We start from the raw sequence: 16,374 nt of genomic DNA on the forward strand, positions 1-16,374 counted from the left end.
ACAGAGATCTCGACTACATTGAAAAAGCCAGGTCTTACTCAAAGACAGTGGTTTTATGTTACACAGGTGAAATTCGGTTAGTCTTTATCTTAGAGCTTAAAATTAGAGCCTAAAATATGAAATCATTGTTCTGCCGTCTTTAATGTTTTATTTAAATTCAGAACCTATTTTAAGATTAATTTCTCACACAGTACTCTGTTGTAATAATAATAATAATACTAATAATAATAATAAATTATTATTATTATTATTATTACACTTTATTTGTGGGCACCTTTCTAATACTCAAGGTCACCTTACAAAGCATAGAAGACAAACTCATTCTCAGGATCATGTTATTTTCGGACTCTACTGCAGAAGAGTATCAAATAAGTTTTTGCAAAATCCGCAGACAGTTACTGCTTGGTTTCTTTAGGAGTATGAAACGGTGATTTACTATTTACTTTTTCAGATCAGTAACACCATCTGGGCCGGTTCTAGACAGGCATATATGAGGGGGCAGAGAGAAATGTAAATATTAACAAAACTTTAAAAAGTAGGCCAAGTTACAAAGAAAAAGGCAATAAACCAAGTCTTGAAAAATAAAACCGAAAAATAGAAATACAGAATAAAAAAAATCTCCATCCAGATCTTTACAACCAACAACATAAAATCTATCTTAATTAAATGGCCTAATTCTTAAATAAATTTGCAAAATAAAGTATGAATAAAATAAGACATTCATTTCATGGAAACTCAAATTAACAGAGTCACATTAAACGCACATCATCGCCTGCCGTAGCGTTCGTCACAGTTGCGCTTCACCTTAAAGGTAGGTTGATAAATTGCATTTAGCTTAACCACAATACTTTCACATGTGTTCTTTATATACTTGATCCAGCTTGAAGGCGGTGGCAAGATGAGTCAAAACCCGCGGTCCATGCACTTTAGGCACAGCTGTCCGTGTTGAGCGTTACTTCCACACTCCACCAAGTTTAAAACAAAGTCACGCAACTAAAGGAAAAATTAAAAAATATTTCAAACAAATACAAAATTAAAACATTAAAATAATTCACTGTCAGTTACATTGTGACGACAGAGATTGGCTGCATAATTTTGCTCTGCTCTGCCTGTTAAGAAACCTGACACTCGGTGATTTGCATACTAACAGTGCTGGGGTGAGTGGGGCAGCCTGCGCACAGAGCACGGAGGGAAACAACTAACAAGACATGAAACCTATTATCTCATTTGTCCTTTTCCAGTGGATTTTTCAGCTACCTTTGTAAATAAAGCCCATATTCAGTTTTGGGGTAATCTATTATTTTCTTTCTCAACTTCTAAAAGTTTGATTTAAGCGGGCGTTCCCCCTCTTGCCCCGGCCCCGAACACCATCAACTTAAATAGTGATAGAAAGCATAGTATCACTGGTCTGCCCCACTTAAGATCAAAGTGTGCTTAATGGGACCCACGATCTAAAATGAGACAGTGCTTAACTTGAATCATTGGGAGGGCGCTAGTATACATTACCGACTAGCCTGCCGGAAACACAATGACGAAGAAGAAGAAAAACGGAAGTGATAGGATGTTATCGCTGCTCGGCACAGTAGAATTTACGGAGAGACTTCGTGCAGCAGGCGATGAAATCTAAAACCTTATTAAAGCTCGAGTGAAGAAATCATCCGTGAATGCAGACTATTGGATATCCGAGATAACAGGTATGTAAAACTGTGATGTGAAAAGATCTACTACGAAACGTGTATCCTACGTCTTTCCCTGCAGGATTTACGAACGACGACCACTGGTAAAAAAGAACGCTTGAGCACAAAGGCGCGAGTTTTAAAGAAAAGCGAACATATGTTTTTAGATTTACTCACCGTCTTTTTTATGGTGTTATTTTTGTGCCACTATTCTGAGCGCACGTAAAAAGAATTTGCCAGCAAACGTGTTGCATTTTGAGGACATTTATTTTGAACGAAGAAAGGCTAACTTTTAGCGAACAAAATTCACTGCTGCGTGCAAAATTTATTTCAGTGTTTGCTATTATCCATATACACACACACACAATAGCAGCCCCTCCCGCTCAGTTTTTGCATTTGCTTTTGCTCAGATCGCTGCGGACCTGCAGCATTTAGATACTTTACACAGTGCAGCTGTAGATCTGTAAGGCCAAGGGACTGTGTGCCTTCGTTGTGTAAACATGCCAGAGACTGAGTGAATGTACAGTGTGATCAGGGTAAGTCAATGACAGTAGGTCTTCGGGATTTCTACTCCGTTGCCGTATTTCATACGGGTCCACATTTCCATTGCACTCTATGTTTTGCAAGTACTGTCTCTTTGCACCCGGACGCAATCTGTCTCTATACCGTCCTTTTTCTTTTGAGCTGCTTTTAAGCATGGTTCGTAGCAATCTTCTTTCCACCGCGGTTTATTTTGATTCGTGGCCTTCAAAAACGGCGCCGCGCTCCCCCAATAACAGGAAGTAGTGTGGAGACAAAGCACGGAAACGGAAAAGACGTAGAAAAAGAGAAAAAACATTTGTTTTTACCCAGTTACATAATTTACATTTCATCATTTGTGTGTGTGTGTGTGTGTGTGTGTGTGTGTCACACACGTGTGAAGGGGTTGTATTGTGATCTGGATATGTGGGGTAAACGACTATCTTTGTCTAAACCGGTGAGGTGATTTCAGTAGGCACATGAAGGGCTGAGCCAGGGTCTCCCAATGCTTTCACACAAAATCTCTAATGATAATGACCCATACCCTTTTTTTTTCCACACCTTGGCTTGTCCATGATCATTGACCCACTTAAATAGTCCCTAAAGTGGGTCAACGATCCTCTTAAGGGACACCTCCCACTAGGTTTTAAATACCTGGGACTCTCAACCGTTTGGCCTTAGAACTGGAAAAGTTTATAGGATTAGAGGTGAAACATAATCCAGTAGCTTTCTTTCCAAGATCATCAGGCTACTAAGTTTTCCCTTCCCACTGTTGCCAGAATGGTAGGGTCAGTATATAAAGTCCCTTGAGACAACTGTTATTGTGGTTTGGTGGTATATGAATAAAATAAAATGTAATTGAAAATTAAATTAATTTGATTAGACACACAGACATAATAATAATAATAATAGTAATAATAATAATAATAATAATAATTATAATGGAATAGAAAAGTAAAATTATCATTATCAAATTATCAATAATAAAGACGGCTATGGGACAGGAGCTTGGTATATGTTTGTTATGATTTTGACAAACAAATACATATGGTGGTTCACTGAGGGTCAGTACTGGCTGGTACTTTCTGTGCTAAGAGCAGCAACTTGTAAATGAAGAGGAAAATCCCTCAGGCAGACACAGAGGACAATCACCTTTGTATAGTTACAGTTTAGTTATTACAAATACCTCATTATTCTTCTTTAAAAAAATAAAAAATCTGTGTGTGTTCTTCAAAGTCTCTGTTATTACCCAGAGAGAACCCTGTATCAAGTTACATTGTGTCACCGTCTGTTCTTATGCGTTGTTTTACTACTCTTCTATTTTTTTTTTTTCAATAATGGTTGAAAAATTGTTACCATTTGCTTTAATCTAAATATACATTTTAATTCATGTAGTCACTGTTGTTTTATTTGAACATACAACAGTGAAAATCAAACTGGCTTAAATGAAGCTGGCAGCAGCCACCTGAATGTGGTGCACTCTGAACTTTGTCAATAAAAGTGTCATAACTTGAATCACTCACAGAGGTGCTCTTAAACATTTGTCCCATTTGTACACTCTAAATTTCACTCACATATGTGAGCAACATGCTCACAGTGTACAGGCTTGCTAGAAAATATTTCCTCAGATGTGCCGTCAGATCTGTCATCATACTAGTAACCTTCTTGTTATGTCCCCTTATCCTTTAAGATCCCCTACAGCAATATGAAGTGTGAGGAAGAGGAGAGTCTGAATGACCCGCAGGTCTATAACCAGGAGGGGAACTTTGGTCTGAGCGAGGATGGTCCAGAACTTCCACAGATTAAAGAGGAACAGGAGGAAGTCTGCACCAGTCAGGAAATAGCGCAGGTTATAGTGAAGCAGGAGTCTGAAGAAATCTTCGTCTGGACTGGGAAAGAGCGGTTCAGAGTGCTGGATAACATCTGGAAACATGAGGAAGACTTACACTGCACAGGTATATAAAACTTAAAACAGTCTTAATAGGGAAAAAATATGATTGATGTAGGATCATGTAGTGGATATATAGTGCATTTACCTCTTGTTTAACCCCTGGGTTGAGGTTGAGCCCAGGCTCATAGTCAGGCTCACCTTAACAACCTAACCCGAGAATGCTTTTTCACTGTTTACAACAGTGTGTGAAATATACTGACTACACTTATACGGTTTTAACAAAATATTGAGCCAGCAGGCACGGTCCCTTCTGCTCATTGTGTTATGACAAAAATTTACATCATTGGGACCCAAGCAGACCTTCAAGTGCAAAACCTACTTTTTTTTTTGTTGTTCTCTGTTCACAGATGCACTCTCCCTCTCCTTTTATCTTGTGCTCTTTCACAAACACACATATGGTGCCTTTCTGAACAATTCGGAATTTGGCTTAGCTTTCTCAAATTTATGTGTTGATGCATGCGCAATCATCCAGGTGAATCCGAATCAACTCTTTGGGACTTGCCAAATTTACATCTGCAACACACCAACTGTTGAGTAACGTCCCATCTGAGAGATGTGAAACGCAGCATTAGAAATGTACAGCCCACACTTACCACAGACTTCTTACACTCTCCCACAGGCCCGCACACACACGATATTATCAAACTAGAAGAAAATGGACCCGTCAAACGCGAAGATTCTGACTCCGTAACAGCGCCGGACGAAGATGGGTTTTCTGTCCACTCCTCTGGGCTCGACTCTGCCGATAGTGACGATGAAGCTGACTTGAGTGAAGAAATGTATCCGTACTACGACACGTATGTATACATTTATGAAATATTGTTTGTTTCTGAGTTAGAGAAAATAAAATCTATACAGCATTAAATATACATCATTATATTATTCTCATGGTGAACGCTTCTAACACTGTTCAACTTCTTTGTGTGAAGTGATGATGATGATTATGAGGAGGAGGAGGAAGAGGAAGAAGAAACCGAGACCGCCACTACTCTGGATGGAGGCAGAAGAAGATTAAGGAGTCAGAGGAGTTGGCCTTCAGCAAACAAAGCCAAGCGCTCTAGGTCAGAGCCACTCTCTGTTGATGCAGCTGCCTGGAAAAGTGAAAAGGACCCCGACAACTTGCCACACCCCCTGCCACATTTCCTTCCCACGAGAAAGCCAGGTATCCAACTACCTCTTTCAGAGTATCTGACCAATCCATCTCCATCTAAGCTCTTCAAGATGTATTTTAACTGGGCCGCTGTCAAAACACTGTGTGCAAACACAAACAAAAATGCAGCAAAAAATATTGCTGCAGGTAAAAAATTCAAATGGGCTGAGCTCACAGAGGCTGAACTCTATCGCTACATTGGCCTGACACTGTACATGTGGATTCTGAAGCTGCCAAATATCAAGGATTTTTGGCGTGCCAGTTCCATCTTTTATATGCCGTATCCTAGCAAGGTAATGTCGAGAACCCGGTTCCTCCTCATCACCTGGAACATTCATATGAGTGACCCTGCTGAAGATGAACTCAACGACCGGAAAAAAGGCACCGATGATTATGACTGCCTGCACAGAATACGCCCCCTGTATGACAGTTTGCGTGTAGCCTGCAAAGCGGTGTACCATCCCCAGAAAAACCTCTCTGTGGATGAGCGCATGGTACCAACCAAAGCCAAAACTGCCCTAAAGAAAAACATAAAGAATAAGCAAAAAAAGAGGTGGATAAAATTTTTTGTGTTGTCTGACAACACGGGGTACACTTTTGACTTCAAGGTTTATACAAGGAAGTCCATTCTGGCAACCAGGAGGGGGCTGTCATTTGATGCAGTGGTGTCTCTCATCAACAAAAACTGCCTGGGATCTGGATATCACCTTTACTGTGATAAGTTTTATACCAGCCCAGCACTGTTCCGCCACCTTCATGACCTGGGGTTCGGAGCATGCGGCACATTTCGGGACACGAGAATCGGCACCCCAAAAACCAAAGTTAATGCCATGACCAAAGAATCTCCAAGAGGGACAGTCAGGTGGATCAGAGAGGGAGCCCTCATTTTCATCAAGTGGATGGACACAAGGGAGTTGAGTGTGTGCTCCACCATGCACACTGCCTTCTCAGGGAACACTCTGAAAAGGATGTGTAAGGTTGGTGGAAAACGCAGAGTAGTCGAGGTGCCGGTGCCATCGGCTGTGAAAGACTACAACAGCTTTATGGGGGAAGCTGACCTGTCAGACCAGCTGATTGGCTCCTATTCCTCATGGAGAAAGAGCAGGGCATGGTATGTGATGGTGCTGTATCATTTCATTGACATTGCTGTAACAAACAGCTACTTACTCAGCAAGGAGCTGTGTGGCAGACTGGAGGAGCAGCCGGTGAAGCACCAGGCCTTCCTGGAACAGCTGATAGCTGAGCTCTGTGGGGTGCCCCTACAATCAGTCCCAGAGAGGTATCAGCACATCCCTGTTGCCATTGTTGAGGGGGCATCTGGCCACAATAAAGCGTCAAAGGGGCGAAGGAAGTGCAAACTGTGTCGGAAGTGCACTCCCTTCATGTGTGAGGCATGTAGAGTGGCTCTGTGTGTTATCGTTGACAGGAACTGTCACAAGCTGTATCACAGCTCCTTTAAGGATAGTGAAAATTAAAGTTTGACTTTATGCTTCTCTATATGTGTGTGTGTGTGTGTGTGTGTATAGTAACTTTGCAAATGTTTCACATGTGCATTTTGTTTTAGTTTTTAATGCTGTTAATACATTTAAAAATGATTGCATCTCAAAAATGAAGCTATAAACACACTAGCAATAAATTTCGAGAGCTTCAAAAGGATTCTGTGACCATTTTCTTTCTCCATTTATAATTTTGAGGCATACAGCTATAAAAAGTTTTGTATATAGAAAATTACATCTTTATAAAAATCTGTTTTTTGGGCTTATTGTACTTTACCCATTTCTTAGTTGCTAAGAACTTATTACATATTGAAATTTGGGAAATGAAGGTTATAATTATGTAGCCAGCTGAAATGGCACATTTCACACAGCATGTAAAAATACAAGGATAAGCTGTAGCAGACTTGTTCTATGGGAGATCACGGAACAACTTTGAACCCTCTTACCATCTGTAGACCAAAGAACAGATTGGTCTGTAGGCCTGGATTAGTTCCACAAGTTACCATATCAGCGTATGTGAATGACCTTCATAATACTGAAAACCCAGGTTTGAACTTGAAGTTAACTCGATCAGCCTCAAATTTTGCTTTAAAGTACAAACTTGTGATCACAGTATCTGCTTCTGCGTTTTAGTTGATAGTTGCTATGATAACTTTCTTTACCCTAAAAAAAAAATCTCTGGCAGACTTGGAGTTAGCTGAAAATTAATCAAACTTTGTAACAAATTCACATCATTAAACTAATAAATAATGTCTAAAGATACATTTAATTGATACTATTTAATTTAATTAAGACAATAGAGGCCCCAAGGCATACATACAACAACGACCAAGAAAAAAACAAATCAATCCAATTTTATTTGTATAGCGCCAAATCATAGTAACTGTTGCCTCAAGGTGCTTTATATGGTAAGATAAAGACTCCACAACAATACAGAGTGAGTGAAAAAGAAAGTGCATCATGGAAACCCCCGGTAGCCTAACTGCATATTGCAGAATAACTAAGGCAAGATTAAGGGTCACGCAATCCAGCCCTAATATTTAATTGAAGGACATATACTCTTTGAAAATGCCTTCAAGATTCCTCAGTGCTACTAGAGGCCAAGGTAATACCATCCACAGTAATAATCTGGTTAGGTACCAAATTCCTAAGATTTTAAGGGGCAAGTACAATAACCTCAGCTTTATATGAATTGAGCAGCAGAAAAAGTGAGGCCATCTAGGTCTTTATGTCTTTAACACATTCCTGCAGTTTAACAAATTGGTGTGCGATATGCCATCTTTGCCTTCTAATGATATTGCCTATAGGAAGCATGTAAACAGAATTGGCCCTAGCACAGAACCCTGTGGAACTCTCCATTTACACAAACAAATTGGAGTCTTTTAGAGAGATAGAATTCAAAACACTGAAGCGCTGTAGTTGTTTAAGTAAGTTAAATAACTACAGCCTGCTCTAATCACTGTAATAAAATACTATGGCCAATAGTATTGAATGCTGCACTGAGGTCTGGCAGGACATGAGTCCACTGTCAGGGACGAAAGAAGATCATTTGTGACCTTCACTAAAAGCCATCTCTGTACTGTGATGGGCTCTGAAACCTGACAAAAAGTCTTCAAATAGGAAATTCCTCTGTAGATGACCGAATCCCCCAGGTATAGTATATTGTAATGTTTAGTGTGTGTGAGGAAATGAACCTTTGTAGATAAATTTTATGTAAGCTTTTAATTTTTAAACATTTTTCTAAACAGCCTCCACCACTTTGCAGTCTGCCTCCCAACCCACTACTAGCAACCATCACGATGCCCCGGCCAGCTACCGGCTCCTTTCGCTGCTCCAGCCCAATACACCAACCTACACAACTATGCAACCTCCCCAGCAAATAGAGTCTGCGTTGAATGCCTTTGATAATGAAAGTATGCTTTGATAAAATTAGTTTCATCACAATTTCATTGTAATTTTACCATTGAAACACTAATTTATATTATTAAATATCATCTTATTTTGATTTTTTAGATTCCAGAGACTCTGTGAGGCAACTTTTAAAAGGCAAATTCTAAAATGTTGTACTTTGAAATTTTACATAGGATTTCATCTACATGCGAAAGGGATAAACTTGTAAACAATTTGAGCTGATTGAACTACTTAAAGTTGAAATCAAAATGTGAAGCCATAACTTATGGATATCATTGTTTTTTCTCATCACAATGCTTATCCGGTTTATCACAAGCCAGTTCTATTGTTCTTTTTAACAGATGCAGCCTTCCAAAAACTGATAACTATGGTGACAGAGCTGACCAGAGAAGTCAGGGACCTCCGTGAGGAGTTCAGAGCCTTCCGTCAATCCTGCAGCAGTGAACCTGTTGATGCTGGGATTTTGCCTCTGGATTTGCCTTTACATAATATGGATGAGCTGAACAATGCAGAGGCAACTCTGCAGTTACCAGAAGCAAATAAAACAATGGTAAGTTCTTAAAGCTTATGTAACTTTTGTAACTCAGAACTTTATAAATTGTCCAATTTGGTTCAACCGCTTAAAATTGTTTGCTGCTGTCCTGCTTGAATATACATCAGCATGCTATCATGGGGAGATCCAACAAATAGGAAATATTTTGGTTAATTCCTATTATCTCTGGAAAATTAGGCTTTGGGAAAAAAACATTGTCTCTTTCAATTATTTCATATCAACTCACAAGCATATTCATACACATTTAAAACATAAGTCACAATAATTCAATTTTTAAAAATATTTTGATAGGTGAGACGCTTTTCTTTGATTGGAGGGACCACACTGGAGGTGCGAGTCCGTCGTATACTAGCCTATGCCATTACAAATGAGCTGGCTTCTGGACTTAACTGGACTGGGAGAAAAAATAAGGACCAGACCAAGCAAAAAAGGGCATTTAAAGAAACAGTGCTCTGCAAGTGCATCTTTGGTAAGTTTTATTGTTTATTGTAGTTTTATGAGCCTTCAGTGAACCAATGGAGTGGATCAATTGAAGTGCTAGATGCATCTGTCATTTCCTGTGTCAGGTCTTTTTTCCTCTTTTTAAGAACATGACTTTTATGTCCTGTTAACCTGGAGATAGTGTTTTAGGTCTTCCACTTCTTTTGTCCTCCATTTGTTCAGTTTCTTCTCTTTTTTTTAAGGACACATGGGACACAATGAAAGACATGCCAAATTTTCAGCTAATAGCTCTGTGGGAATCACCTTGTTGGTACAAAAATATAGTTTTATGTCCATCACACTGGCATTTTTCATGATTCAGCTTCATAGTTTAATTATGTATTTGGGACCGCTGAATTGATAAGATAAGATAAGATAAGATAATTCTTTATTGTCATTGCACAGTCATACATAGTACAATAGTACAATGAAATTGGAAAAACTGTCCTACGTCGGTACTACATATAACACAACACGACACGATATGACACATCACAACGCAACACAAACAACACAACACAGTATATTAACTTAGAAATAAAAAAGAAGAATAAGTGTTATGTGTATTGCACACTGTTATTATTGCACATTAATTATTATTGCACCTTGTTATAAATATAAATATTACTATTGTTACTGTTTTAAACATTGTTACCTCCCCCTAAAAAAAGTCCAGGCAGGTAGCCAATCAGGTCAGCTATTTGCATTGATTAGGGCTATTGCCCTGTTGTAAAAGCTGTCCTTGAGTCTGTTTGTTCGGGACCTCAGCAGCCTGAACCTCCTGCCAGACGGCAGCAGCTTAAACACCCGGTGTCCTGGGTGTGTACAGTCTCGTGAGGATGCTGCGTGCCCTCTTGAGACAGCGAGTGCTGTACAGGTCCTTCAGGGAGGGAAGAGGATGTCCAATGATTTTTTGGGCCATATTGATGACCCTCTGGAGTGCCTTTCTGTGTGCTGTGGTGCAGCTGGAGAACCATACACCGATGCAATATGTCAGCACACTTTCAATGGAGCAGCGGTAGAAGACAGTCAGCAGCTCCTTCTTCAGGTCCATTTTTCTGAGGATTCTCAGAAAGTGGAGACGCTGTTGGGCCTTCTTTAAGACCGCAGAGGTGTTAGAGCTCCATTGAAGGTCTGTGTCTATGTGCACACCCAGAAACTTGAAACTGGAGACCCTTTCCACGCACTCCCGTTGATGCTGACAGGCTGCAGCTCGGACTTCCTCCTTCTGAAGTCAACTACCAGTTCTTTTGTCTTGGTGGTATTGAGGTCCAGGTTGTTATCTACACACCAATCTGACAGCCTCTGAACTTCAGCTCTGTACGCCGTCTCTCATCTCCCCTGAGATGAGCCCCACCACGGTGGTATCATCTGCAAACTTGATGACTGCGTTGTCTGGGTGGGTACTAACACAGTCATGTGTGTACAGAGTGTACAGTAGGGGACTCAGTACACAGCCTTGTGGAGAGCCGGTGTTGAGGCTGAGGGCTGAGGAAAGATGAGGCCCCACTCTAACTCTCTGTACACGGTCTGACAGGAAGTCTCTGATCCAGCGGCAGGTGGTAGAAGGAAGTCCGATTTCCAGCAGTTTAACTATTAGTCTGTCCGGGAGTATCGTATTGAAAGCAGAGCTAAAGTCAACAAAGAGCAGCCTGGCGTAACGGCCCTGCACTTCCAGGTGAGATATGGTGGTGTGGGGCGTTGTAGCAATGGCATCTTCAGTTGATCTGTTAGCTCTGTATGCGAACTGGAGTGGGTCGAGTGTGGGTGGCAGGCAGGACATGATGTGACGTCGGACCAGTTTCTCAAAGCACTTCATTATAACAGGTGTTAGAGCAACTGGTCGGTAGTCGTTGAGGCTGCTAATGTTAGTACGCTTTGGCAGTGGGACAATTGTGGCTGACTTTAGGCACGGCGGGATGCAGGACTGGGACAGTGAAGTGTTGAAGATCTTAGTGAAGACCCCAGCCAGCTGGTCTGCACACTCTTTTAGGACCTTTGCGGTTACCCCATCTGGTCCGGCAGCCTTCCTGGGGTTCACTGCCCTCAGTGTGCGCCTCACCTCATATTCCTGCGCTATGAGGCTTGGGCTGCTGCTGCTGTCCGATGTTTTTGCTGCTGCTGCCTCTGGTCCCTTCACCTCAAAGCGTGCGAAGAAGTGGTTCAGCTCCTCCGAAGCTCCGCATTGCCCTCAGTCAACGTGGTATTGCAAGGTTTGTAGTTGGTTAAGTGCTGAACTCCTTGCCATACCTGTCGTGAGTTGTTGGTGCTGAAGTGGTCTTCGATCCTTCTCTTTGCACGCTGCCTTGGCTTCTCTGATGCCTCTTTTCAACTCAGATCTGGCTGCACTGTACTGCACACCATCACCGGATCTAAAAGCGGCGTCATGTTGCTTCAGCAGGACCTGGACCTCTTTAGTCATCCAGGGTTTCTGGTTGGAATACACCCGGAGACGTTTGTCCACAGTGACACTGTTGACACAGAAGTTAATATATGAGAGCACTGGTGTTGTGTGCTCTTCGAGGTCCTGATGTTCAAACACGCTCCAGTCTGTGTTTTCAAAACAGTCCTGCAGCTGATGTGATGCACCTTCTGGCCAGGTTTTCACAGTTTTTGTGACTGGGGGGGCTCTTCTCCTAATGGGAGTGTATGCAGGGATCAGCAGCACGGACATGTGGTCTGACAAACCTAGATGTGGTAGAGGGGTTGCTCTGTAGCCTTTTTGGATGTTGCTGTAGGCTTTATCCAATGTGTTTTCCCCTGGTTGCACATTTAATATGCTGTTCAAATCTGGGGAATACTGACCTTAAATCAGCATGGTTGAAGTCCCCAGCTATAATGTGCACTGCGTTTGGATGGGAGTTCTGCTGGTTGCTTATTGTCTTGTGCAGCTCCTCCATGGCCGAGTTAGCATTAGCATCGGGTGGTACATACACGGCCGTTACCATGACAACAGTAAACTCGCGAGGTATGTAGACGGGTCTGCACTTCACAGTCAAATATTCCAAATCCGGGGAACAATGGCTGTCTACAATCTTTGTGTTTTTGCACCAGCTGTCATTGGTGTAGATGCATAAACCCCCTCCTTTGAGCTTACCGGAGTGGCCGTTCCTGTCGTGACGGTGGACCGTGCAGCCTGCTAGCTCAATAGCCGAGTCCGGAATTGATGGCTGCAGCCAAGTCTCTGTGAGTAATATTATGCTACTGTCCCGTACACACTTGTTGACTGCAATCTGTAATCTCAGTTCGTCGATTTTGTTGGTTATGGACCTGACGTTAGAGAGGAAAATACTCGGAAGCGGTGGCTTAAATGGCTGTTTCTTTAGCCGTGCTAGTGGGCCCGCCCTAATTGGAGAGACAACCAAAAATTTCTTTGGACAAGCCAAGCCACCATGCTGAGCTTTCAGCTAATAACACTCAGTTTCTTGAAATCTCTTCACAGGCATCTTAAAGCCCACCTACATCTCACGTTAGCTGATCTCAATAGGTCACATAATAGGGTGAGGCAAGGTCTCACAATAGCTTCACCTGAAACCTCTGCTGATAATGACCCACACCCTTTTTCACACCTTGAAAAAGTCACCTTTCATGTGATGTGATACATGATCATTAGTGGGTTCTTGACCCTCTTAAAGGACTGCTGTCACCAGGGTTTAAGTATTTGGGACTCTCAACTATTTAGTTTTAGAACTGAAGAAGCTTCTTGGATAAGAGGTGAAACGCCTTCAAGAAATGTAAAGAAGTCTCGATTTTTTTTCCCAAGCTCTTGAGATTTCTCTGAAAATGATGAGATACAAGCACTGGGATGAAAATTAGCAAAAAAGCAGCCAACCTCCAAAGAATGTTGAAAGACCGGAAACTATTACTACGAACAAAACAAAGTAGTCTGGCACCTTGGAAGCAAAAAAATAATAAATTTGGCAGACTTATTTCTACCTTAACCATGGCAAGGTGATAGTTGTGGCTTGCCCAGTCCTCGTTGTCTGAGGAATACAGGAAAATGCTTAGGACACTGTGTAATTTCAGGCCCCATGTTTGGTCCTGCAGCCAACCAGATCATGGAATATCGCACACCGGTGAACAAAGTGAGACAGCAGCTTGCTGATTTCAGCCTTGTGACTTTCATGTTAATCAGCCTAGTAGTTTATACCAGCGGTCCCCAACCTTTTTTGTGCCACGCACTGGTTTAATGTCAGACAATATTTTCACGGACCGGCCTTCAAGGTGTCGTGGATAAATACAACAAATTAAAATGATATGACCAAGACAAAAACTGTGGTATTTTGTAAATATCATAATAAAATTCAGCAAATTCACAGTAAAACTGTGCAACTTTATTAGCAGCGTCCTCCTGAAATGCGGCAACAACATTGAGAGTAACATCCTCCTCTCCGCCCCTTAATGCTCTCTGGTCACTATGGGAACATGTAAATATTTCTTTCAAAATAAGAGATACAACTACAACAGACCCAGGGAAACGGAGTTAAGGATTAAATAAAAAAAAAAAAAAACTAACCCTAAACCCTAACCATAAATTTCACACCCGGGCCTCCGGTACCGGTCCGTGGCCCGGGGGTTGGGGAACGCTGGTTTATAGGCTTTCTCCCTGCTTTTGACAAGAGGTTGTTCATATTTAAGCTCTAATTAAGCCTTTCTTTTTTTTCTCTTTCTTTTTTTGCTTGTTTGTTTTTGTCCTAGATGGCCTGACTCAGCAGGTGGGGGTAAATGCAGTTTCTGAGTTTGCCTTCACCCAAGCAGTGCAGAAATGGCTCCGCTATGCTCCCGATCGGATGGGTGGTGCAGGACGCCCGATATCCAGCCCCATCCCGGAGTAAACTAAGAACAATGACTTGTAACTAATACATTTAACAATAAATCTTTTTTTATAAAATAAATAGTTTTTTTTATTGATACAAATATGTCTATTGTCATTTTTTTTAATCACATAATGCCCAGTGCTTAATTTTATAGGGCTATTGATATAGACATGATAAATTGTAGAATAATGTTCAACATATAATGGTTATCCTCTTTTTAGATCAAACACAATTGTCTTTATCACTGGTTTAAGTGTTGATGGTAGTTTTCTGTGGTCTAGGATTGATGGAAATACCTATTAAGTCCTGTTTTAATCATGATTTTATTGTTGTTACAATATTAACCAAGGGTACAAAAGTGGTGGAAAATCAACACCGGAATTCAACATTGATTCATTATTAACTGAGGGTAATAACTGATATAAAATCAATGCTAAAATTCAACACTGATCCAATATTAACAGAGGATGTAAAAGTGATGTAAAATCTATGTCAGATTTCAATGTTGATTCAACTGAATAGTATTTAAGACTGAAGCATTAACTAATGGTAGGACTTCTTTGAGCAGTCTTGTGGGAATGGGGGCTAAAAGACATGTTGATGTTTTGGAGTAGAGCTGGCACGACACCACTTTTTAATGTCCGATACTGATTCCGATATCATAAATTTGGATATCTGGCGATACCGATATGAATCCGATATAGCGTATTTTGTAATCAATAAAAATGTTTTTTATAAATATCTTGCTGCATTTTGTATAAGTTCATACTCAAGTTTTAAAAAACAAGAGACTGAAGCTATTCTGTTATACCTGTATGCAAAAAATACACTGCACCCAAAACATTTTATAGTTCAGCAACACTGATCAATCTAATAAATTTAAACCTACACCATCCTCCCTATTCTCGTATTTTAAAGAGAAAGCAACCTAACTAATAGGGTTGAAAACTCCCAGCAAAAATATTGGGGAACCACCCCCCGCCCTTAATCGATGTAATCAACTTTAATTTAATGCAAGTGTAAAACAAATGCACATAAATCAATTATTTTTCTACAATAATTAAATTCAACATCTTTCTTCAACAGAATTGCAGACTGCACAGATGGTACCTTCCCAAAGGAAAAAGTACTATAGCTTACTAGGGTGTATATTAGACTTATTAGTTACTATATACAATAATGGATTTCTATACATTTAATCAGATGACCACTTTTAATATTCAGATAATTATTTATTAAAAGTTTTTAAATGACATAACAAAGAAAAATATTTCTTTTCTCAGCTCTGATGATTTAGTAAGGACATCTCCTGGTTTCATCTTTATGTTTCCCTCTCACCACATATCCAAACGGATATCATGACCAGCAGCTTTTACAGCTGTGGCTCCAGCAAACCTCACCTGATACTAGAAAGTAATATTAAATACATTCTAACAACAGCTTATCACGCTTACACCTGCTCGTCTCCTCTTTCCAGCGCAAAGTGGGCGATAAACAAACAAGAAAGACAGGACTTGCAGCAGAAAAGCCGATCAGCTGATCGTTGATCAGTTTCATGTTTGAAGTAAAAACAGGAGAGGAAGAGTGAATGAATGAGAGAAGTAGATGCAACTGCGCAGCAAAGACAGAATAACTACAGCTTTGTGTCTATTTTTTAATTCTAGCTGAAGTATGGGACAGATCGCTTCCTTTTCACCTCAATATGGAACTCCGATGGCCAGTCCAGCTGTGGCTCAATATATCAGTTAAGCTTAACGTGGAAATACTATGCAAAAATTCAGGGATGAACTTGCATACTTGCTGTACTTCTCTGGGATAGTT

General features: G+C 40.7%; 1 protein-coding gene across 8 annotated transcripts; it reads left to right on the top strand.

Annotated features, from left to right (window-relative positions):
• The first annotated feature begins 1,539 nt into the window (after positions 1 to 1,539).
• LOC116311768 (piggyBac transposable element-derived protein 4-like) lies at positions 1,540 to 14,653 on the top strand. Of its 8 annotated transcripts, XR_005609022.1 has the most exons (9): positions 1,540 to 1,694; positions 3,886 to 4,150; positions 4,766 to 4,943; positions 5,076 to 5,308; positions 8,541 to 8,705; positions 9,045 to 9,253; positions 9,548 to 9,725; positions 12,791 to 12,922; positions 14,435 to 14,573. XR_005609022.1 is itself a non-coding variant. In XM_031728978.2 (8 exons), the coding sequence occupies exons 2-8, from the start codon at positions 3,901 to 3,903 to the stop codon at positions 14,569 to 14,571; spliced, it is 1,350 nt and encodes a 449-aa protein (XP_031584838.1). In that variant the 5' UTR covers positions 1,540 to 1,694; positions 3,886 to 3,900; the 3' UTR covers positions 14,572 to 14,653. The 8 variants fall into 8 exon arrangements, 6 of the variants coding, with proteins under 6 accessions (XP_031584838.1, XP_039457958.1, XP_031584839.1 ...); XM_031728978.2 differs by lacking the exon at positions 12,791 to 12,922 and having other exon boundaries at positions 14,435 to 14,653; XM_039602024.1 differs by lacking the exon at positions 14,435 to 14,573 and having other exon boundaries at positions 12,791 to 14,428.
• Positions 14,654 to 16,374: the final 1,721 nt, after the last annotated feature.

Source organism: Oreochromis aureus, linkage group 18 (assembly GCF_013358895.1).
Source record: "Oreochromis aureus strain Israel breed Guangdong linkage group 18, ZZ_aureus, whole genome shotgun sequence".
Taxonomy (NCBI): Eukaryota; Metazoa; Chordata; class Actinopteri; order Cichliformes; family Cichlidae; genus Oreochromis; species Oreochromis aureus.